The 25,924-nt window shown below is 35.2% G+C and overlaps 1 protein-coding gene across 8 annotated transcripts in view; it reads left to right on the top strand.

Moving 5' to 3' along the window:
- Positions 1–25,924, top strand: part of LOC140149264 (protein kinase C delta type-like) — a 285,297-nt gene that overhangs the window by 245,165 nt on the left and 14,208 nt on the right. For all 8 annotated transcript variants that reach the window (XM_072171518.1, XM_072171511.1, XM_072171512.1 and 5 more), the window contains 6 exons: positions 1,860–2,037; positions 19,334–19,457; positions 19,984–20,113; positions 20,760–20,857; positions 21,239–21,312; positions 25,497–25,638. In XM_072171518.1, coding sequence (XP_072027619.1) covers positions 1,860–2,037; positions 19,334–19,457; positions 19,984–20,113; positions 20,760–20,857; positions 21,239–21,312; positions 25,497–25,638 — 746 coding nt within the window. The remainder of the gene's footprint in view (positions 1–1,859; positions 2,038–19,333; positions 19,458–19,983; positions 20,114–20,759; positions 20,858–21,238; positions 21,313–25,496; positions 25,639–25,924) is intronic.

Below are 25,924 nucleotides of genomic sequence, written 5' to 3'. Positions count from 1 at the left end.
GTGTTAAATATGACTGATGTCATGCAATCGGATATGGAAATGCCTATGTCATGCAAATTTGAAATTTGAAAGCTTTGTTTTCACACAAAAAAAACCCAGCTGTTTTGAAGGAGTGCATTATGTTACTGGATTTATGAGAGTTAAATACATTTTTACAAATACCCTACAATATTGAAATTGAACTTATTACAGTAACTATTGTTTGGTTTGTTTCCTTTATTAAAAATTAGTATGAATTAGGCCCTATTTTTTTGTTTTTAGGTTAAAATAGTATTAGATAGAGTTTCAGATTAGGGCTGGTACCTTGTGTAAGACTGAACCGGGATTTCTTAATGTTAAGGGATCTTATAGCAATATTTTTCAGGTTAGCCCCTGTAGAAAAGTAAACATGATCTACACCAACTAAAAGTTTGTAAACAAATAACATATGACATGTTCTAACCAATGTATTTCTCACACATAGGCTATTTGCTGTAGGTAATGTTTTATGAGACCCCTTAAGACCAAGCTTTTCCTACAAATTAGGTGTAATACAAATCAAATCACTGTTATACTAACCTTAAATTGATTGAAGAATGCTAGCATATGACATAACACTACCAGCATGTTATTGCATGGCATAACAAGTGCATTTGTCACCATTGGGTAAGATAATCTCTATCTGTATCCTATATAATCACATAAGGCAATAGTGAAAGGTCCCCAATGTATAGCATGGCTCCTACTTTAAGTTAATTGCCTCCAGTTAAATAACTGCGCTAAGAAATCTCACACTCATTCTCTTGATGGAATTATATAAGAGAAGGGGGGAATGAAGATGGCTAAAAGTGTATGCATGTGGTGAATAATTAATATGCCAACTTGTAAGGAACGCTCTGCTGGGAGAATTATATATTGTCCTGTCTTTTCGATGTGCAAACTCCATTAAGTAATCCAATTAAAATAGGAAATTTCGACTGTATCTAGCCATTTATACAATGCCTGATGAGGATGACAAATGCCCTATACTTGTTTATTTTTGAATAATGGATCCTGTTTGTCATTGTGCCTTTCCCATTTTATACCTAAATGTTGGGGACAGGAACACTTGCATGAATGAATGATTGATTGAATGAATGATTGATCAATTGACTGACTGATTGATTGAGAAGGAAGCACATTTGAATGATAGTGAGGTTGAGAAGGAAGCACATGTACAATTAAATCATACAAATCATTTTCTCCTGAGAGAAATAAGTTAACAATAGCTTTGATGTTTCTTGGGATCAGAATGTCTTTTTGCTTGGTTTTGCTATATATTTGACTGGTATCCCTGTGCAATGACCTTTTACCGTATTGGTTTGACTAATTTGATCAGAAATTAGTCAAAACCAATATATTTGATACATATTAATTATTATTGTGTAACTTCAGACCAATTTGATCAGATGTTATACTATAATATTAGGACTTTCAATGCATCATGTAAGTGCCTAAACTAAACCTTGTGTCACTTTTATTTTGGTATTGATGTCACTGCCTGTTATGTAGCCTTGAAACCTGTGCACCGTTCTTGGAATCCTAGCATAATAAGCTCTCTTGTAACAGCAGCACAATCAGAACACTCTCTCATACAGAGGCACATTTTAATGTCACTACCAAACTTGAAGCAACACATGGGGTAGTATCCTCACGGGTGTCCTCCATAGGTTTGTTAATGGAAATTAATGATCCTGTTTCATTTTTCTAATGTGGTGGAAGGTGTCTTTGTTTAACTCTACAATATATATTGTACCATATTACAGGTTACTTTCATTGCCCTCTTTTCAATAATATCTTTCCATATGCGTTTGTTTTTATTATTTGGTACCTCTAAACAGACATGGTACAATCAAGTATGAGAGAACAGTCACCAGAGGATGATGATGCAGACAAGATCCTGACACGTCGTCGTGGCGCAATCAAGAAGGCTAAGATCCATGAACACAGAGGTCACAGATTCCAAGCTCACTACTTCCGACATCCAACATTCTGCTCCTTTTGCTCAGAGTTTTGTTGGTAAGTATAGGTGAGGGCTGGATAATGTTACAATAGCCAAATGCCATGAAAACAAACTGTGGTGTTTGGAAGCAATACTCATATTAGGGTAAGTAAGAACTGTGCACAGTGCATTAGGGTTGCACATTGCACTGTGAATCAACTTTTTAGCAAGCACTGTGCATGGAAAAAACAAAAGAAACAAACTTTACCTTGGGTGTATAATGATGTCAGCCAGATAACAATGGTCTATTCATTTTCCACTTTCATGACACAATATGAAACAATGTAGCTTGACAAAGTCTCATTTAAAGGTTACACTCTAAGAAATAAAGGTTTGAGTTAGAACCTTTTTGTCCTATGGAACTTTCACTCAAAATGGTTGATAAAAGACTCCAATTTGATTCTTTAAACAATGTTTCTAATTTTACAAACCATTTTAGGTTCTTTAAAAGAATCCTCTTAGAGCATTACAGTATAACTCTGTCAAATCTGAAAATGGTTATTCAAATAACCATGAAGGTAAAACTGGTTCTAGGTTGAACTTCTTTTTCTAAGAGTGATAAGAGAAATGAAGTTAATGTGAGGAATTGTAGGGCAATACCTAATTGAACTAAGCCCCAGTTTAGCTCAAGTGAGAAGTTAGCTCGGGACTCTTTGTGAATACCAGCCAATGTTATCTTATAAACCCACGGTAATATACTCAACACCTACAATCACTGAATAAATATGTCTCAACACTTGCACTTAATTCACATGTTCTTCTTACAACACTTCATGTTCCTCTGCCAGACTGCCACATATCCCCTTCCCTTTCCACGCCAGTCAATGCTGGGAGAACATATGGTATATGGTGATGAGAATCATGTTGTGCATTCCAACATTGGATAGGGTTAATAGGGGAGCCATTTCCAAGTAGGCATTTAAGTTAGAACAATTTTTATGAGATTGTAGTGTTGTTGAACCCAATTACATCTTCATTTCTAAAATCTGAATTAATGTTGCAATAGTACATCACATTTTTATCCCAATTATTTCTGTAATCTACCACACTTTCACAGTACTGTAAATGATATTTTAAAACTTGACCTGTGGGAGCATGAGAATGTTACACATTTGATACCTCTACTGTCATAGCAATATAGTGCCAAAGGGGCTCTTAAGTGTCCTAAAGGGCCAAACCTCACCTTGACTCCTCAAAAAGGTTCTGGATTATTTCAGAACCATTTGGAGAACCATTAAAGGTTCTTAATGCTTTTGAAGAATTGCAAATCTTTCCTTACACTATCCTAGTCTCCTGATCCTATTATGGTTCATTTTAAAATCTATGGAGGGTTCTCCTGAGAAGACAAATAAAGAACCATTTTAGCACCTTTTTGCTTACATGTAACTCTTGACAAGAGCCCTTGCAGTTACCAAAAAAGTTACTAAGAACATCCAGGCAAATCAGCGCTATAGCCTCAGTGAACAGGAAACATGTAGTAGTAACTCCAGTAAACTATAAAGTCTCAGTTATCTAGAAACCTCACTCACCTTGATGCACCAACTCTTCAGACTTGTGTCAGAATAGCATTTGGACTCAGCTTTACTTTTATATTGGGTGGAAAATATAGGTCGGCTTTGGAACAAAGCTACTTTTTGCTCAGATTGTAGCAAAGGTGTGTACAAAACAGCTTGCATTTTGTTTGATGTACCATCTCTTGTGAAATAATGGAAACTTCTTTCATATAAACAAACATTTCTTTACAATATTACCAGTACATGATCAATTAGGCTGCCAGCCTTTTCTGTTTTGGATACATTTAGATAACAGAAATATATACGGAAACTAGTAAATTTTAATTCAAAAGCAAGATCTGGTAGCTCCATTACTCTCCCCATTAAAGAGACTACATCCACTAGCATTACAAATGCTCTATACCATAGCTTCTTGTGAAAATGTTCATATTACGACTGAGTGCAATAAATCAGTGTTCACGTTAATAGGTTCCTGCCTCCGATAGGTACCGTTTTCTACACTAGTATTGTTATAAAAGTCTTCTGTTTTTCAATCAATAATTTGATACCGAGTGTAGATACATGAGGATATTGAGGTTAATCACAAGATACTCTTTGAAGAATCCTATATAGATAAATTTTGGCTGTCAGTGCATTTCAACCAAGAAGGTTTTTATGTTTATTATTTCCATTATTGGCAAAACCACATTCAGCCTTATTACTTAACGCCTATTTGCAGAGATGGAAAATTGCTGCCTGATTTGGTGAATGACACAGTTTCCGTGTAACTTGATATGTAATTTTTCAGGGAGATGTGGAACATGATTACATGTCTTTAATGTTGCTATAGAAATTATGAAATAAAGAGTTATTAAAGTAGTATCGTAATATGATACTTTAATTTTTATATCAAAATCCATCATCATGGGCATGATCGTCTCATCCTGAAGAGTCCACCATTTTCTATTGTACTGTTAATTAAAATGTGTGATAACCAGTCCCAACTTTTAGCATATATAGTCATTTGTGTAAGGCTGGGTGGGGTGGTAGCATGGCAACTAACTGATTTATAGTAGAAATCTTACTAAATTACCCAATTGGCCACCAAATTGCAGATTTTAACTTTTTCAGAGATGGTTGGATCTGTGCAAATCACATTGGGCCAAGTTTACAAAGAGTGAACCTCAACCTGGTAGAATTATTTCAAAGAAATTATAAGACTGCAAAATTGTGTTCCAATGTATGAGTATGCTGGTGTAAGCAAGAAATTGGGAATATATCAGTAGAGCATTTTTGCAGTAAAAAATAACCTGTTACTGCATAAGTAAACATTAATCTTTTCATCATTAGGTAATGCACTAATGATGAAAAGATTAATGTTTACTCATTAGAAACACTTGCTATTACTGTGCCTCGGCTAGTGGATGTTTTATAGCAGCATAACTAAGTAACTAGCAAGATGCAAGAGTTGGTATGCAACGGATATTGTAGGTAAAAATCATAGCTGTATTATCATGTGTTGCATGTAACCGGTAACACTATGTGTCATCACCAATATGATTCTTACCATCATGCTGCATCATTCAGTGAGAATGTAGGCAAAGTGTAAAACAGGGAGGAAGATGAACTTAAATGCACTGATTTTGCAAAAAAAAAATTTCAAAAAGTAGCCCTTTAACCATCGTTTTTTAAATTTTACCATTTCAAAATTAGACAACATCCTGAACACATGTGCAAATTCAAACATTCTGTCAGGAATTTAATGAAAAGGTTTCTGACATTTTCGTATTTTTATCATAGAACCCTGTAGTAAAATGTTTGAAAGCCACCCATATTTTTATTGATTTTGCTTTAAATTGGATTCCATAATCAGCATATGCGAAAATGCCGTAGCAAAATACAGGAAATTCTATGAGAGAATTGTATCACGCTGCATTCCACCTTAAATGTGAAAGCTCTTGATGTAAATGACAAGCGGTACTAGATAAACCATATTGAAATATTGAATACTAGCGGGATACCCGCGCTTCGCGCGGGTCCCCGCTAGATGAGTAAATGGGAGCGATCACTAAAACAGGAGGAATTACTGAAAAGGTAGAATCATTGAAAGGTAAATTTTATTTTTCTAAACCTGACCCTTCTTGCATTTCCATTTTCTTTTCAGTTTCTTCTGCACGGACCTAGTTTGTTTCCATTAAAACAAAATGCTATTTAGCTTGTCATTTTCCGTTTCCATGTTATTTATCTATCTAGGCCTAACCCCATTTCCTTTATTTTCTAAATCTATCCTTTCTTATACGTTTCCTTTATAGCTTCATTTTTATTAGCTGCTTAGCTTGTGATTTCCGCTTCCTTCAGTTGTTATTTATTTTTCTTATTTTTCCTGATTAGTTTCTAATTTTAACTTCTTTTTTCCCCTTAATTTTCCTGATTAGTTTCTTTCTTTCCTCTTTAGTTTGCTCCCGCTTCATTTAGTTACTGTAACCATAACCCGTATAATAGGCCTACCATTGCACCTTTTTGTCTTCTTCTTTTTTCTTTTTTTAATAATTCATTTAGCTCCTTTCTTTCTCTTCAGTTTCTTTTGCATATGTCTATTTTGTTCCCATGTTGCTTAGCTTGTGATTTCCGCTTCCACGTTATTCATTTATTGAGCCCTGCTCCCATGCATTATTTTATAAATCTACCATTTCTTACATTTCTCCTTTTAGTTTTGGCTTTTTCTACATTTTATTGCCATTTTTCATATTCCTGCTTAGCTTGTGATTTCCTGTTTTTTTATTTATTTATTTTTTTATTCTTTCATTTTTAGCTTCCTTCCTTCCTCTCGTATCCTCACGATTTTTTATTATCTTGGCGGGTAATCTCTTAACCGAATCCAGTACCATGCATATAATCCACAACCCATCCATAGGCCTACCTTTTCAGTTTTGTCTTCCTTTCTTTTCTTTTCTATTTCTCTGGCACGGAAAGTTGGTCTGTGCATATGCACCCGGCGTAGGCCTACGTGCGCGCCACATTGCTCAGTACGGCCATAGACATACCGTTTGTCTGGGAGTACGGCGACGTATTAACGCCGCGCACTAACGCCAACGCGCTGCTGCTAGTTAGTTCGCGGCGCTACCACTGAGTTTTGACAACAAAAATCCCGGAAAACCCCGGTTTTAACCATATTTTCACTGATTTTGAGGCCAATTCTTGGTCTTGACCGCTTTTCAACCATATAAAGTGCAATGCGTTCCTCGTGATATTCCTCAATCTCCGTATGAATTTGGCTGTAAAACTAAACGACGATTCATAGGCCTAGAATAAATAATAAAATTCACGCGACGTAGCCTTAATCTCTTGGCTGCCAACTTCGTGCAGTGGCGGAAAATCGGGTGCGTAGTTTCAGAGGGGCTTAAAAGCTCGAGATCATTCTTAAAGCACGCGATGTTGTGCATCTAGATAGCCTGAATGGCCACCTCGCAGTTGGCAGAAAACAGTGCAATGTTGCTCTGCGATGGTTTTTAATGGAAATATTATTACGCGGTTCACACTGTCCTTATTACCCACAATGCCACTGCATGCGATTTTGCATAGCAACACGACAGTTTTTTATGTTATTCGCTTAGTTACCATCAAATTTTGCAAAAACGAATGTCCGATGGAAAAATGGCAATATGTATCCGATCATTATACCACTAAATCAAAGCCGAAAGTCTAGGCAATTCGGAGAACACTCGCGCACAAGATGGGCAACCTTCCTTTTATTTATATAGATGAGAATAGAGATGAGGAAAGAGCTGTTATATAGCGAGAAAAATGAGGTCTTCTTGACACCAGTAAGTACTTCAGGCTAGCCAACTTTGAGATATAACAGACTTGTTAAAATTCACACACTTCAGTTGCTTTAAGTAAGATAGTTGTTAATAAAAGTTTCAAACTGGTGGGTGTTAGAATACCATCCTAGGTGAGAAAAGTCAGATTTAGAGAAAGCAGCAGACAACAGTAATTAATTTCAGTAGCAGTTACATATACTGTGATTTGTGGAAAGTGTCACAATTAGTCTAGAATAACAAATGTGTTTTCCTAATAGACTATGCCAGGCAGGCAACAGGTTTGGAGTGGGCATATGTCTAGACTTGTAATTACATGATAAAGTGTGTTGAACAGAAAATCAATAGTAATTAAATTAATTAGACTGCAACAGGTATATGTATTGCAGTTCCAAGGGACCTCTGTAGCATTGCATTTGGTTTACCTACTTGGCAACCTACAGTTCCTAGTATTCATGTCCTTAAGAGTTGGTGTATTCAAAGTAACAAATTACAAAAATTATAAGAACAATATGTTCTGCATAGAATTTGAAAATCTTAGTACAAACAACATTTATTTCTTTTTCTTCCTTGAAAATATAATAAAGTCATAAATAATACATAGAAATGTTGGTATGAATAGTGATAGCAGTTTAATAAAATATCATCACCAAAGATGTTAACCTGGAGGTGTGAATCATTATGTCAAATATATTATTGCACAATGATCCTTATTATTACAGTTGTCACAGGATCACTGTCACGATGCTGTCTAATGAGTGAATGTACAGAGAGAATTAGGGGTTCATTCATAGGATTGAGGGCATGATCGCTGTTTATGCCCGAGGCGTGAGCCGAGGGCATAAACAGCTTATCATGCTCCTCAATCCTATGAATGAACCCCTGCTCATACATACCCAACATTCTTAGCAATTCAATATAGATGAAAATAATAAGGGTTTACAAGTTTAAATAACATTTCCATACCGTTTTCCTTCATAAATTGGAAGAAAATGAGTAGGCCTACTTGCAGGAGCAGCTCGGCTCATGAGGTCAACGGCCGGGAGTCAACGCGTGATACGCGTCATCTTGTGCGCGCCGCGTGCGATGGGCGCGGTGACATGCGCGGGCACGCAACACAAGCAAATCGTGGATCGTGTTAATTGGGTTCCAACGCTGCGTGACGCAGCTTGTTTATGCCCTGCGTACTGGTCATAAACGGTATTTATGACCAGCAAAAAAGAGCGCAAATCCAATCAGAAACGTCGTAATATCGTGAGTATGTATGAATGATGGATTTCTACATGACTTTTCATATTGAATTCTACTGAAACAAGTCCATATCTTTTGAAATGTGTATCTTTATACAGAAAATGTATTCAGATGCACCTTCGATAAATGCATTAATATGTAAAATTGTTTCTTAGTAAATTTATGCCTCTGGGGCTTTAAAAGTCAATAAAATATAAAGCACCTTGTAAATCCAAACACATGAACATATTCAATAGTCTTTTTGATGTTATTCTAGCACATTATTTTTAATGTAAATAAAATGGTTTATCTCAAATGCATCACCCTTGATATTATATAGAAGAGTTTATAATGAGTGATAAAGAGACTTGATATTCAATAAAGCATTACTAGTCCTTAACACACAAAATATGCGTGGGTTTTCATGGAGTAGTTGAAAGCCGGTAAAGCCTGTATGGATCACATATTTGTAATTATAAAATGATGGTGGATTTCCAATTTGAATTTTCACACATACACAGAAGTGGTTTTATATAGCAGTTGGAATATGTGAGTAGCATTGTGTGTGTTTGCTCTCTCTCCCAGCCAGGTTTAAAGACATAGTGTTCATTCCTATACCAGTATATCGTCTATGAACAATTTTGTGTAAATATCTGCACAGTTCTTAATTAAATTTCAAACGGAAAAGAAACTTAAAACTCCGCATTTTATTTTGAAATAAACCACACAGATTTTGATAGTATATACATTTTTTCCTTTTTCAAAGTGCAAAGTAAAATCGAATGTTTCTCATCTGTAAGTACATCAGTGATATGAATCCATAGTAAATCACCAATCAATGTTTATGCACATTTGATTTTGAAACAATATACCAAATAGTAAAAATTAATGGGGCATCAAAAACAGAAAGAGGCATGGATGGGAAACATAATTAATTTGGCTCTATCTTACTGCTAACTGGTGCAGTTCTATTGTTTAAACATTTTGTTAGAGAGGTTTTTTGTCTCAATCTATTGATTTTTTCCTTCCTGATTTGCCAAATGATGCGATTTTCTCAAAGTGATTTTTATGCTATTGATCCATCTTGTCTTAGAGCAGGAAATTTGACTAGATGTTGACATTTTATTTTACTAAAACATTTTAGATGCACCTTTCCTTGTCATATATGAAGATGAGACTTGTGGTTTGATGAAATTATCTGTTGCTTGCTGTAAGACAGGTGAATCAAAGCACTAACAATCATCATGTCATGTCAAAGTAATACTTTAGTAGATTCAAGAGGAAATTTCACTCATGAGTAGTGAGTACTCATAAAAAATGAATAGAAAACACATACAGATTACCGTTAAACAGCAGTACATAACATGTCTCAATTAGATCTGACTCAGAACAGCACCCTATTGTAGAGCTGTGAAGTCTGATTGCCTGTGGAACAAAGGAGGAGAGATATTGGGTAGTCATGGCAAGGGCTAAGCACATAATGGCCAGACCTGGGAATCGGCTGGCAGGAGAAATGATCATGGAATGGATGACCACAATCATCCATCACACTTGTCGGTAATTAATACAAATTAATATCAAAGATTTTTTTGGAATAGATTCATCAGGATTGTATAACTTGTATGAAGATCATGTTTGATCTACTGTTAAGAACTGTGTACCCAAGAAATGAGAAATGTCACGTGAAAACAAAAGGATCATCGCATTACTAAAGAAGTCGCCTGACCTGGGTGACAAAACTGTCTAACGATGAGTGGAAATTGGATTTGTCTACATAAATTGTTACTTTCATGACTTTGATATTTAGTTGTGGGAAAAAGATTACTTGAAATTATTTGGCAGAATTATTTCCCACCAAAAATGTCCACCAAAAAGATTACATTCCTTAAATGGCCAAACATTACTTTGACAAAGGCAACTTTCATTGGACAAAACTGTCATAAATTAAGCAGGTCAAGTTTGTCTTTAGTTCTTGACAATTATATTTAATAAGGTCTTAGTAATATTTCTTTAAGAAAGAAAGAACAGTTTACCAACCCAAAGTGTTACAATTAAACAAGACAACAAATGAACACAAATCCAGACCGGCACACTGCCCAACTTGAAAAAAAAAAGCAAGAGAATGTGCTGGCATGGGATTTGTCATTATTAGTCTAAGTGTATACTTGTGCTAGTTCCTCAAAACATTTGGCAATGATCATATCTGAGGCTTGTAATGAATGCACACCATGTTTCACAAATGCACACATGTCTCTAGTTATCACTTATTTTACTGTTTCAAAACAGACTTTCATTATTTCATTTTAATTTGTAAGATTTGAAACAGACTGCAATACAGCTTCAAGTAGTATGAATGGAAGGTCTTAATGAAAAGCTATATCCACATTTGATGTGATAGCATTACAACCCATCCCTAGATAATTGAGATATCATTTGTGCGCTCACGAGTCAGTTAATGAAAATCGTAATGTGTGTCACACTTAATTGAACTCATTATAGCCTGGATGCTAACAGTATTGTTCAAATCAGTTAAATTCCGGAAAGATAACTTGCAGTTATTTTAGACTTCATCAAGTCTTCTCAATAGATTGTTTAAGTTTGCAATACCATGGAGTAGATCTACATAGAGCATTACCTGTCTTTAATAGGGAACAAACCTTAATTTTGATGACGTCTTGTAAATGACAGTCCGTTCATTCAGGGGTCTGATTATGTTCGTTAATACCTAGTTAAAATATCAGTTAAAGTTGATCTTTCAGGTTGGAATTTTCAACATTTCAAACTTGTGTTACAGGGAGGGAGAGAGAGAGTTAGCCTCAGAACAAAAACACTATCATTCATAGGACATCATTAAACTTTTGGGTTGTACCCTTAGGTAGGCAGGAGTGAATTTTTGAAGAATGTATGAATATCAAGTTGCATCCTCTACTCTTAGATTAATAGAATGATTAAATATCAAATTGCTATGTAACTAAACCTATAATTATTGAAACCAATACTGCAGAAGCTAATTTTTTAATAACTGTAATTTGTAATTCAATATGCTTTTCTTCCGAAAGTAGTTATAAATAGAGGCATATTCACTCCACGATTGCACAAGTGTGGGGACCCATCTGTTAATAAGTATCGGTGAAGCAAATCGGGCAAAATGTACTCAACATTGATATTTGTATATCATGTCTTGTTGTATTAAGGGAACTGGAATGAGCGTTTTGAGCGTTTCGACAGTACTTTTTGTGGGACATGAGAGCACATCAGACCTATCGAATTGCATTCTGAATACGAAGAATGTCTTTCTGATATCAAATAATTTTCATTTTATGAAATTCACGATATAATACAAATTTTATGACAAATTATTAAAATTTGATATTTTTCACATTTTGGAGATATAAGTCTTCGAAGTAAATTTTATAAATATAATGATATAGTCTTAAAGTGTATGTAGCTGGGAGGAAAAGCCGACGATCAATTGAAAATTTTGACCTTTGATATTGAAGATATGGATTTTTTTCCCAAAAGACCTAATTTTTTTGGTGTTTTGGGAAAAAAATCCATACCTTCAATACTGTAAAAGGTCAAAATTTTCAATTGATCGTCGGGCTTTTCATCCCACCTACATACACTTTAGGTAGAAATCATCAGATTTATAAAGTTTACTTGGGGAGTACTGTTAAATATCAAAAATATCAATTTTTAATGATTTTAATGATTGCGATATCAAAATTATTTGATATCAGAAGGCCATTCTTCGTATTCAGAATGCAATTCGATATGTCTGATGTGCTCTAATGTCCCACAATAAATACTGTCCAAACGTTCATACCCCTTCCCTTAACCCTAACCCGCCTGAATACTACAAAATACTACTTGATATATGCGCTGTTCGTGCATGCATCCCACGTGGTGTGATGACTTAATCGCCCTAAGTGATATATAGGCACGGTTGCGCTGGCCAGCGAAGCCCAAGACCCGTGGCAAAGTGTCACCGACCGAGTGCTTGGCATGCGAGGGGTCTGGGGTTCGAATCTCACCCAGAGCAAACAACTTCTTTCCTTCTTTTCTCTCTTTATTCTTTCCTTCTTTCCCTTCCCGTCGCCAAAAAGCCCTTAGGGGGTTAGGGTTAGGTTACTACTATCAAAACTCAGTATAGGCTTCCTTAACCCTAACCCGCCTGAATACTACAAAATACTACTTGATATATGCGCTGTTCGTGCATGCATCCCACGTGGTGTGATGACGCAATCGCCCTAAGTGATATATAGGCACGGTTTCGCTGGCCAGCGAAGCCCAAGACCCGTGGCAAAGTGTCGCTGACCCCGTTCCTGGCATGCCAGGGGTCTGGGGTTCGAATCCCACCCAGAGCAAACAACTTCTTTCCTTCTTTTCTCTCTTTATTCTTTCCTTCTTTCCCTTCCCGTCACCAAAAAGCCCTTAGGGGGTTAGGGTTAGGGCAAAATCACTCTTACTCATTTAGGATTCAACCTGAGGTGCATCATATGTGTATAGGTATCAAATTGACCAAGAAACATTTTTATATGAAAATTGGAAATTGTTTTGCATAGTTTATCGATTATTTTTATATATTTGATATTCACATACACACTTAAAACTACGGGGTCAAAAAATGACCCAAACGGGGTCATTTTTGACCCCAGCATAGTTATCAACTAAACACCATACCACTAACGGGGTCATTTTGACCCCATTGGTCGGGTCATTGCAATGACTACGTATTTGGGTCAAATAGTAACCCCATTGGGGTCAAAATATTACCACATTTCGGGGTCAAATGAAATGACCCCTTCAAAAGGGTTGCCTTATTGGGTTACTTAATGACCTCATCTCGGGGTCAAATGAAATGACCCATTTGAAAGGGTTGTTTTATAGGGTTACTCAATAACCACATTTAGGGGTTGTTTGGATTTTTTTAGTAGGCCTATGGTCATGCTGGTCCCACCAGGACATAAGTGTGTTTCTGCACAGAGAAAGCATTACATAAACAGCAACTGCAAAATGCATCTGTGTATCACACTCACACACAGTCAGTCATCGCCTATGACAGTTCACGTATTATAAGCTTACATGATATAAGCTTATAACAACTGCAGCCAAGACACCAGCCACGATACATGAAATTGGAATGAATCTGCGTGCATAGACAAGGGTCTATGCATCCTTGCAGTTTCACTTTTCAACTAACTTTTCATATTCCATCATGCAGACAAGCACACACGACAATCCGCTGAGCTGCACAATCAGAACAAATATGGCGCTGATGTGACCACGTGAGCCGATGCACACCGTGTGCAAATAGTTCAAATGCAAGTCATTATAAAGTTGACAAATTGGGTAACTTCGGTCAAAAATTAGTTTTATTTATTAATCAACAAACATTAATTGCAGCTCATGTTTAAACTCATTTATGAATTGAGATTTTCAAAGCGGAAGATTGAAACTGATATCAATGCGCCGACGGTATCGGCAAAATGACCACTAAGTTTTTGACCACGTTCGTCGTGGCTAAAATGACCTCGTGAATGTGGTCAAATTAAAACAGTACAACCCCCTTGAAGGGTCAAAACAACCCCAAACGTGGTCAATTCAAAATGACCACGGAAAATATAACCCCGTAGTTTTTAGTGTGTAGCAATTTAATATTCAATGTTCAGCATCAAAATGTTGCATTATCCTAGTACATTAACACATGGCATTTACAATATTGCCCAGTTGGTCCAGCCAGACTCAATCAAAACAAAAAAGGCCAAAACTTCCACAGGCTATTTTTACATGGAATTGTTTTTTGTGGAAAACATGCATAGATAGCAAGTTGATATTTTGTTGCTCTCCTGGTACCAATGTGACATTTATATTATCTGAGAAGATGAAATTATCAATGAATATGTGACACCTGCTTTAGTAGCATAAAGTGGGGTATCCAATGTATTTTCTATGTATCTGCCATTTCAAGCAAAAACTTCTTGAAGATAGGAAAAAAGAAGCACTTGTCAATGGTAGAAGACACATGGATGTCCTCTATCATGTCTATATAGTACCCACTTTTGACACACTGTACAAAGATGTTTTGTGATATATTGCTTGATTCTCAACTTGATATCAGATAATATAACCAGTCAAATATCAATAACCAGTAGTGACCAGTCTGGAGCTGATCTGTAAGCTTCACTCTGACTTGCTCAATCCTTATGCTACACACTCACACTGCGTACTCGCTATCGAGGATGGAGGAAACTGGGCCAGTTCTAATTAGATAATTGTAACAAGCTAACCAAATGGATTGAATTTGGTTAGCCCACCTTTTAGATAACTACTCTGAAATCAAAGTAACATCAACAAAATTGTACAATTATTTTAACAGAGAGGGAAATCTGACAGCTGAAATGGGCAGTATAGGTATAGTCAATTATACATCATGCTTTAAAGTTAATTCTTATAAATTCAATTTAGTCATAAAGAATTCAATGAAAAGTATTTTAAATTTTAAAATTGTAGCTCTTAAATCATTTACCCATATAAAACACTTAATTCCACTTGTTAGCTCTCGTCCTCACATTTCATCTTATATACAACTGAATATTTCTATTACCCACTCAAACAAAAAGTGTTAAGAAGTGATTCATGACATTTATGATTGTGTATATTTGTATGTCATGGCAGAAATAGAATATTGAATGTAGTAAAATGTCAGCAATGATCAATACAATTATATTCTGTTGCCTCAATACACTGTTTGGTTTGCAGATGATATCACATCCAATGTTCAGACTTGATGATACATTCACTAGGTTTAGGAAACAAACGTTTTGCTCGAATTTACAAAGACAGCATAAAACAAACTGATGTTATAAATCATTATGGAACAAAGTGTTTTGTGTGAGAATTACATGGAAAATATAAAGATAATTCAAAAATCTATTTCATGTAAAAGCATAATAAGGATACAATATGTGTGAGTTGCCACAGACTAGTTGCTAAAGGCATACACTTTTTTTAACTTATAAAGGGGAAGGCCCTTGGCATCTTTGATGTTACTGATCAAACACTTTTGTTGAGATCAAACACCTTCAATGTGCAGAAATTGAGCATCGGAGTATGCTTGCACTCTACTTTAAATCCTTAGTAGATTGATTTTGCATTTCTATTTGCATGGCCTCTTTTAGCACAAGTATCATGTGTATGCTTGGTTCCAAAATGTCAAAATCGCAGCAGGTGGCAATGATAGTATGGTCTGGTTAGACCATCCCTGGTTAGACAAATGACTTGTACACATTGATCCAAAGTTGTAAGCTATTATATTTTGCTGTTACATACTCATTGATGTCAGCACTAGTTGGGTACGAAATTATGAATGTATGCTACCTTTTCATCATTATCATCTTTGACTTATAAAAGAAGCAACAAAATTTCAATATTTGGATCAATTAGATTTCACAAAATTATGACCAACTATGAAATAAGTTCATGAATAAACATCAATCAGAAGCAATTGAGGAAAATTAGAGTCTTGAGATATTCAAATTCATGGGTTGAATTGTTCCTGAAAAATCCTTTTATACTGTAGTATTAGATATTCATGTTTGAATGTTGAAGAGATGCATGACTTTGATAGAATTCATGCTCATATATTTGCTGGAAGGAGGTGTTGCGGTCATGAATAACCTCTCTCATATTTAACCTAATTTGCGCTCCTGCATAACTAACAACTTTTCCTGAACTTTATTTGTTGAATCCCCACATGTCAACATAAGGGCGCTTTCAATATAAAAATTGGTAGCTATTAAATAACAATCATATTGAATGACCCAATCGAAAGTTTCATCCCCACTTAATCCCATAAAAATTGAGATTTTTTTCACCTGATAACTCCAGTAAGCACTTATTTGCCTCATTTCTCCAGTAAAACTTTAGGCACGAGATGTAGATCGTATAAACAAAAAAGTGATAGCCTCCCTCATCCCCCATAGTGGCATACCACCCAAACTGTTCTATATGGACCATTGTGATATGCAACTTCATTGCTAATATACCAATTCCTGGAGCGATTTAACTTGAACCCTGGAATCTGATTATTTTTGTGAAAGGCTTCCAATTGTTAGGTAGAAAGCACCATGTAAAAAAATCACCACTTTTCCTCTCTTCACGTGGGTGTCGACTGCAGACGACAAGTTTCAAAAATATTTTAAAAAGTCGAAAATTCCAGAAATGTGAATTTTCATGACCCTATTTGGAATCGGCATGAAAAATTCATTAAAATGGGTACAAACAAGCCTAGTATTGGTTCAGTGGTTCTTGAGATAGCTTTGATATTTTGAGAAAATATATCAAAACTTGGGACTTCTTATGTTGAAACCTATGGCTAGCATGCAGAGCATTAAGTAGCAGGAAAACCATGTAGTTTTCAGTTTCAGTTGTTGAGATGTATGCTTTACTGTTCTTTTTTATTCTTAGCCTGAATTATGAAATCATTTTCATGGAAAATTTGCAGTTTTCATCTATAACTTATTAATATAAATAATAAATGTCCTCATAAAGTGAATGATGTCAGAGCTTGGGGGCTAATTATGTTGAATATGGTATCTTTTTGTGGAAAATAGAGTAAAGAAGTGTATAATTTGCTCATGAATCGTTTATGTCTTCATCATAATATGAGGTTGTGAGGGTGGCTTCTTTGTGGGATATAGAGTAAAGAAGTGTATGATTTGCTCATGAATCGTTTATGTCTTCATCATAATATGAGGTTGTGAGGGTGGCTTCTTTTGTGGCATATAGAGTAAAGAAGTATGTAATTTGCCCATGAATCTTTTATGTCTTCATCATAATGTGACAGGATTGAACTCTCTTAAATTGTCCAAATTGAATATTCACTGCAGTAAGGAAAACAAATCGTTTTTGACTGAATATTCATTTGAATGATTTGTATTTTAAGTATTTTTAATCAATCAACAGGAGTGATTTGTATTTTAAGTATTTTTAATCAATCAACAGGAGTGATTCTCAATGTTTTATTGATTGAAATTAGGGAAACATTTTTCCAATTGATTCCAAGTTGAAAGGATTAATTCAATTGTTTTTCAATCTTTTGCCAATGCAGTTAGGGACAAATCGTTTTCAACAGGAAAAAAGATTAAATATTCACTTTGAAAAAAGGTTTAAAAGGTTTAAGAACCAGTACAAATTCATTACTGTGTAATCCAAGTAAATGTAATTACTTGATAATTTACATGAACCCAATGATTGATATATAACAAAGACCTTCATATAGTGTGTTTCTATTGGGACCATTATCCGGATAAAACCCGGCTAAGAGATTAATTGTACCCAATAGAAACTGACCTTCTCCGCTATTCTCCGGATAATAGCGGGGAGAGTTTTCCGGGGAAATTATCCTACTTTTGGTAGGATAATGGCGGAGAAATTATCCGGGTAATGCCAATAGAAACTGACATCGTTCCGACAGAGTGCGCATACAGGGGAGAAAGCGGAAATTGACACGGTTAGGTGATTTGTTTATCATTTTATCAGCTATGTTTTGAAGTAGGCCTACAGAGTACAATTTTCACTCGAAAGAAAATAGGCATAAGATTATTTAATAAATCAGAAATAATGGCTGAAAATCATACTTTCGCGTGGACAACTGAAGGAATAACAGGGATTGCAGAGTGGTTTTGATTGCGGGGGGGGGGGGTGGGGGGGTGGTGGTATACACCGTATTTTGTACATTGTAGTCACGCCCCGACCTGAGCATGAAAATTAAATATATTATATTATATAAGTTAAACTTTTCGATCGTAATAGGTCCCGCTAAGGTCAACCCAGACTTTTTGCAATGACACGAAATATGACCTTTCACCGGCAAATGTGATGATCGGGCCACGGCGGCTGGTATTTTCCGGATAACATCCCCCAGTAGAAATTGACCGTTAGCTGTCATTCTCCGCTATTATCCGGTGAACAATTTCACTGGAAAAATTCCGGATGCTTAATAGAAACACGCTAAAAGGTGATGCAGTAAGCAATTATACGACATGATATCTTCAGCATAGCCAATGTGAAATGATCTATAGTCACAAACAAGCACATTATTTAAGAGATGTTGTGATTGGCCAGCAGCAATAGTTTACTCCTTCAATGTTTGATTATTCCAAAATAAATATTGAAAATCGTGATTATAAAATCAGTGTTTTAGATTAAATGGAGAGAAGAAAATGAACTTTTTGTAAGTCTGGTTTGAAAATGACATCAAATTATGATTGAGGTTATCGACTTCATCATTTATTCACTGGGTGCAAACGAACATTATACCATTTTGTTTGAGACCTCTGAATATCCCTTGAGGTTGTACCCAGCAGATAGTAATCAGTTCTAAAGGCAGAAAGTGTAGATTTTCTCAATTCCAATTTCCTGGTGTTACTTTCTTCATTTCATTTCATAATATACAGTTTATTAACCTCAAGAAGATTTTATACTAAACTAATTTGACACTTAGATGAGTTGTTCCCATGCATCAAAGTGATCTATATTGAGGTTCCTCTTCATAGCTCAATATAGGAACATGTTAATTTATTATATGTGTAGCACTGTTACCTTTTTAAAGAAATCTGGTAGCTTTATGAATAGGTCTCATTTAATTGTATGTGTATTATCCATTCAGTATTGTGTTGAAAATGTTACATCAGAAAATACTTAAGCGCAGTGATTTCAAAAATGTGCATAATTTTCAACTAAATTCATCTTTTTCGTATATTTTTCAGGGGTGTGACCAATAAACAAGGCTATGTGTGTGTTGAATGTCAGTTGACAGTACACAAAAGATGTTATGACCGGATCCTCACCAAGTGTCCTGGAGCACAGGCAGGAGACACACTCCAAACAAAGGTAATGTGGATAAGGAAATGATGAAAGTAGGCCCGCATCAATGTGTCACTTCCATGGTGTGCATTCAGTCATTAAATTATGTTGTTTTACATTGGGGAGCAAAACTGCACCCCATTTTGAAAGCTGTTGTGTGGTTACATTTTATGCAGAGCAAATTTATTAAATTATAGTTTTAATAAGTGCAGTTGAAGTGTTGTCAAACACGTAAGTTGGTGAAATGTGGTATCGCAATTTTATTTATTTATTTAAATAATTTATTACACTTTATATATATTTTGCACCACACTTTGAAAAGTTGTATCACAACAGGCAAATTTTGGTGTGCAATATGACTTATATCAAATGCTGTGTGCATTATATCTGAAGTAACTTTTATTGCATTACTACAATGCGTGGTGTAGGGGAAAGAGCAAGAATCACCCAGCGCATCTATGTAGATCTATGTAGTTGTCAGATATTACATTTACACACATATATATAAAGCTTTCTATAATTCTAATCTCTATTTTTCCCCAATGTGTTACAGATCATGAAAGAACGTTTCAACATAGATCTACCACATCGTTTTAAGGTGTACAATTATAAAAGTCCAACATTTTGTGACCACTGTGGTAGTATGCTTTATGGCTTGTTGAGGCAGGGTCTCAAATGTGAAGGTCAGTCTAGGAAATATTGGTTTTGTCATGGTTAAATGTTTTATGAAATACTTGCAATTAAGTAGATTTCTTTAAGATTGATCAGAATATTGTGAAACAATTTGTATGCATTTAAATATTAGTATTGGTTAAGAATTGATTTGAGAAAAGAACTGAACAAAGACTTCTGAGAACTTAAAGACGATCATAACAGAATGAATATGAGCTAAGTAAACCAACTTGATGTTTTGAGCAAGTAAGAAAGATAAAAACTAAAGTAGCATGTAAACCATAGAAGAGTGCAAAACTACCAAAAAAAAGTACAAATCACAAAGAAACAAATAGAGAAAATGAACCATAATGTAGTAAATATACTACGCTTCCTCCAGGACATACAAGAAAATATTACAGCAGAAATTGAAGCTAGATAGCAACAAGCAAAATAAGTCGAGAGCCAAAGTAACTTCAGCTCTGCAGAATACTTGATTTATTCCTCTGTCCTTAATCCCCCCATCAAGTTGGTACACCTTTCACCATTCTTATTTGTATATATTATATCCTCTTGTGTCATCTTTTAATCCTTGGTGTGATTTGTACTTCTCATCCGTTGGATATACCATTCACTTTTAAAGAAAGATCACAATATTTTTATTTTGGTTTCTCTCAGAATGCAATACAAATATCCATCACAAATGTAAGAAGAATGTACCCAATTTATGTGGCGTCAACCAGAAACTTCTATCAGAAGCCATGAATCAAGTAGATGTAAGTAACACCATCTCTTTGCCGGATCATTCCACCATCGACTCATTGTGGACATAGCAGAAAGAATTGTTTTGCTATATCAATGTCTGAAACTTAAGCTGAAATCTTCCAGTCCTAACAGCAAGGCATTGTAACAATGAGCACATTGTCTCTGCTGTTGTACAGTTTTTACCACCTAACATGCCTAAGCCTTGGTTATCGTTAACTAAAGACTTCATCAAGGATTAATACAAAGTTCTTAAAAACTTACAAATTTCAATCATTCATACTAAATCACTAACAAGTAATCACTAAGAGGAGTTCTTGTTAATAATTGTCCAGAAGTCTTCATTATGTGTTCACTGATGATAATTTTATTGTCATATTATTTATTGATTACAGCAAGAAAAGAAAACCAAATCAGCTATGGGTCAACATGCACACTCACCTGCCATGCCACAAGATGAAGAAGAAGAGTAAGTATATGAACTTTAACCCTGTGACCTGATGTGACCTACAACATGTGACTGATCTTTGATATTTTTTAGATCTTCGTGCGTGTGATATCTTTATCAGTCATACTTGAACAGGCATGAGAATTTTCAGGCTTAACCCTGAATGCAGGCTTTTTTGGTCCAAATTTCCACATTTTCTTTTAATTTCAGCCCATTTTTAGCCTTTTTAGCCTAATTTCACATGCTTTTTCAGGCTTTTACAAACTTTTCAGGATTTTTCATGGATGGTCATTCTCATGCCTACTTGAAATTAACTGTTAGGGTGACAATAATCGCTGCAAACTGTTAATCTCTGATTGGAATTAACCTTTTCAGAAATCTTCACAAATTAGTCCTGAATAATGTGCAGTAAACAAAAACACTACTGGCAATAGCATGTTCGATAAGCATTTGGTGTGGTGTACATTTATTGTAACATTTGGTCTAAGACTGGCAAAACCCAAATGAATGTATATCAATCATGTACTGTATTGTTGATGCATCATATTGAATGTGGTGTTCACTTTAGATCAAATACTTGTTCAAATCACCAGAAATGGATTGGTTGAATATGTGTTGTTGATGGTCATGCATAATCATTTTTTGTAAAAGTCCTCCTGAAAAGGTGTATTGAAAATTGCTACTCAAAAACAAAGCATGAAAACATACATTCTGTCAAGTCATATTTGCCACAAGACAACAAAAATATAATTGATTTTGTCCACACCAGACCAACAATAATCTTGACAATCTGGAAAAAAAGTTTTCTGTACAAAAACAAATACAACCAACATTTTGGAAATCCCAGTATTTTCCTTTTATTATTTTGACATCCTGAATTATAAGAATCAAATGTTTTAAATAGTTTCATTACATGTTTTAACTGTTTTAAAACATGAATGATGTGATATAGTAGATAATGGAAAATCCATTTGATATTTTAATGTAAAACTATCAAGAACCATTTACAACTCAAAACACAATACAGAGGCAAGTCCACTGTTTTAGCATTGTATATAGTAATTGTGTTACTGTGATACTCATGATTTGTCAACTCTTTTTCATTCAACTAATGGACGGAGAACACCGTAAGCTTTTACTCATTAGTTAATTATATTGTTTCCAGTGTTGTGACTTTCTTGTGAGCATAGTTTATTGTCTTGTAACGAAAGAACAAAATGCCTTCTTTTGACTGTTACACTTGTTTGAGTAATTGGATGTGTCGTTGTTTTTAGTCTCTTAAATCAAGAATTGTTTTGTTACAGAAAGCAAGATTTGCTACAAAAATGCATGAGCAACGTATTTGTCAAAATTACTTTGTTCACATGTTCACAGTGGCCCCCACCTCAAAAAAGAATCATGCTACAATTGTACCTTAGTAGTTATATATTGAATTTAAACTGTCCTAAAATAATTGCACCACCAGTCAGTGAGTTCTGAGATAAAACTTAAGTTTATTGAGCTACACTAACAACAATTTCTAGAACGTGCCTCATCTCAAAGAGTAATGCCATGTTGAATTTTGCAGTGGCAGTTTCAAATCACACACGCTAACCTAATCCCACAGGTGTATATTCAACCATAAAAGGGTGATTTGTCTGTATGCGCACTGAGGGCACTCTCAACAGCTCTTAACTTGACACAGGACACAACTATAGAGTTTGATATCCTGATAAACCCAGGTGGTGTATGACGTGCAGTCCCTAAATTCAGTAAATTTTCATCGTCAACCGTGTAATTGAATGGGATTATTTTGAAATTTTAAAACGCTTGAAATATCACAAACAAATAGGCCTATGTTGATAAATAATATAAATGCAAGCTAAAACCATTGGGGTTCGATAATGAACCCCACAAAACTAACCGAGTATATGGAAAATGCCACACGGCCGGGCGATTTCACGAGTTGCCGGCTCGATCATGTCATCCGCCGCCTGGATAAACCTAACAAAAGGCAACTATAAAATCACAACAGAATGTGTTCCATTGACATGAGGGCAACCCTTGCTTCTTGTATTGCTCCCACCCTTAACTTAAACACAGATTTATGCTTGCTACAATCTTAAAGCTGCAATTTCCTTAGTTTAATTTCACCATTTTTTATCAATTGTTTTCTTTTTCAGAAAACCATTTTATTTCTCAAAAAAATGTTTCAAAGCATTTTCCCTTAGTGAAAGTAGTTCAGAAGCATCCACCTGTGTGAAATATTGATGCATGTGAGAGATGTCAGCAGATGTTAACACTGACATTAAGTCATCTAGTGAATTATCAAATAAGTGGATTTCATATGTGGTTAAAACATTATTAAATACAGGCATGTTAGTTAAATTGCCAACATTTGTAGCTTTAACATCAGTATTGATTTGTTACCAAATGTAAAATTCCATATTTTATATTATTTAACACCTGATGGATTTATTAGATTACCAGAACATTTAAACCTTTAAAATCACATCATTTCAATCAGTTATATGATTGCATTCTTTTTGATAAAATGGTAACAATTGTGCCCAATGGCACTGCATCCCGGGCACTGCATATTCACTTAAAGATACATCCCTACATTTGCATTCATACTGTAAACATAATGAATGCAAAATGTATTCTTTATTGCTGCCTATTTACTTCCGTCTGTTTGGTCAATTTATGAATATATGTGACGTGTCATGTCAAAAGCAGACACTTTTGGGCAGGATCGTAAATGGAGAAATAGCCAAAAATCTGCCCGGGTGATTTTTTCACAATTTGGGTTTGTTGCAAATGTGTGATGTTATTAATGTTAAAAATATTGTCTGATAGTTTCAGACCGGAATATAACTGGCATCTTGTATTTTTTGAGACATTTTTCAAGGTAATTCCTACTCTCAACATTGTCAATAATATTTTTAAAGGCCAATATCTCAATTTCCAATTTTATATTACCATAACTTATGAACTCATTATCTTCGCTTAGGAATGTCCAATTTCATTGGGGAAAATGGCTTTATGGAGCAAAATATATCTTCCGTATTTAAGTCAAATAGTCGCCCCCCCTCAAATAAACGCCCCCACCACTTTTTTTTTTTTTTTTTTTTCAAAAATGCCGATATTTCCATTCTATCTTGTGTAGTAAGCTTACCAAGTTGCTCACAAGGTCGGTAATAGCAGCAATAAATGGCGAAAATCTGCATCAGAAACCCGAAGTGAACCAAAAGTCAGTGTCAAAAGTTCATAGTTCGTCATTTTAGTGTGACTTTTAAGCTTACCTAATGGTTTTAACGGGAATTGGCGTGCTAAAAATGACCTCTAATAAACGCCCCCTTGGGAAAATGTAACGCCCCCGGGGGCGTTTATTTGATGAAATACGGTATATTTAAGATATGTAAAAACCTCAAAATTGATAACCTGCCCAAAAGTGTCTGATTTTGACATGACACGTCACATATTTCTGCATAATGTCATTATGTGCATCTGTTGTATCACTATTTCTGATATGTTAAATGATTATTATTACAAGTCATTGTACTCTGTTATTGATATCAATAAATATTATTGCACTTTCCTACAGCTTGATTATACCAGTGGTAAAGTAAAATCTCTATTTTGATGTGGCTATGCACATAGCATTTTAGATCTATTTGCAAAATCTATTCAGCCTCATGTCCACAAACCTAATGTGTGGTGCTCTGAATCCCCTGGTACGAGATCTCAGTGATAGACTTTATCAAGTATCTCATTAGACTTGTACATGTCAAACTGTTGTCTAAAGTTGCTCTGTCGACTTTATTAGGATTCCATCCAAAAGGCAAATCTACTAATAATGAAACCTTGATATACCGTAAACGTTCGTTCGCCTAATGGTGCAGATGGGTACCTTTGACTTGGGGTAAATTCATGTACAAAAAGAGAGCACCATCCTCTGAAAATCCCAACAAGAATTAAGGGTATGTGTCCTTATTTGCTGGTGGGATTTTTACAAGAGGGCACTTTTAGATTATGCTTAAAATTCCAGTTATGTCAAGGTAGCCCATTGCGCCATTAGGCGAATCTTTATGGTATGTCCAGCTTGGCAGGCTTGTTATTGAAACTCCACATGGATTATCATTGTGACACCATTCTACCTATTCCAGTGCAATTTCAGTTGTAGTGAACCTAATACAATGTGTTTACTTTATTTTGATATACAGAGCTATATATGAATCACTATGGGAGACTGTCAAACCCACCACCCAGGATAAAGATCAACCAATACCTCAACCCACAGTAAAGACATACAAGATTGCAGACTTTCAGCTTCTCAAAGTTTTGGGCAAAGGAAGTTTTGGCAAGGTAATGTGTGGATGTGATTGAGTTGCACTTATACAAGAATGAAAAATGCAAAGATGTTACTTCCAGTTTCAGCCTTTGTATTTGAATTAAGCCCGGAATGTGTCAAATGAACTATTTTGATGTTATATGATTCAATTTTAATCCATATGTAGAAAACCAATTCAATAACCACAACATTAGTTAAACCATGGCAGTATGAGTGCACTGGTACTTTTGTAGTTTAGCTAGGGCTGCTATCCTCAAATTCCCTGGTACCTCTGCTATCAGATCTTTGTACTCTTTGATC

The sequence above is a fragment of the Amphiura filiformis genome, chromosome 3 (genome assembly GCF_039555335.1).
Source record: "Amphiura filiformis chromosome 3, Afil_fr2py, whole genome shotgun sequence".
In the NCBI taxonomy this organism is placed as follows: Eukaryota; Metazoa; Echinodermata; class Ophiuroidea; order Amphilepidida; family Amphiuridae; genus Amphiura; species Amphiura filiformis.
This window is presented reverse-complemented; position numbering and strand designations above follow the sequence as displayed.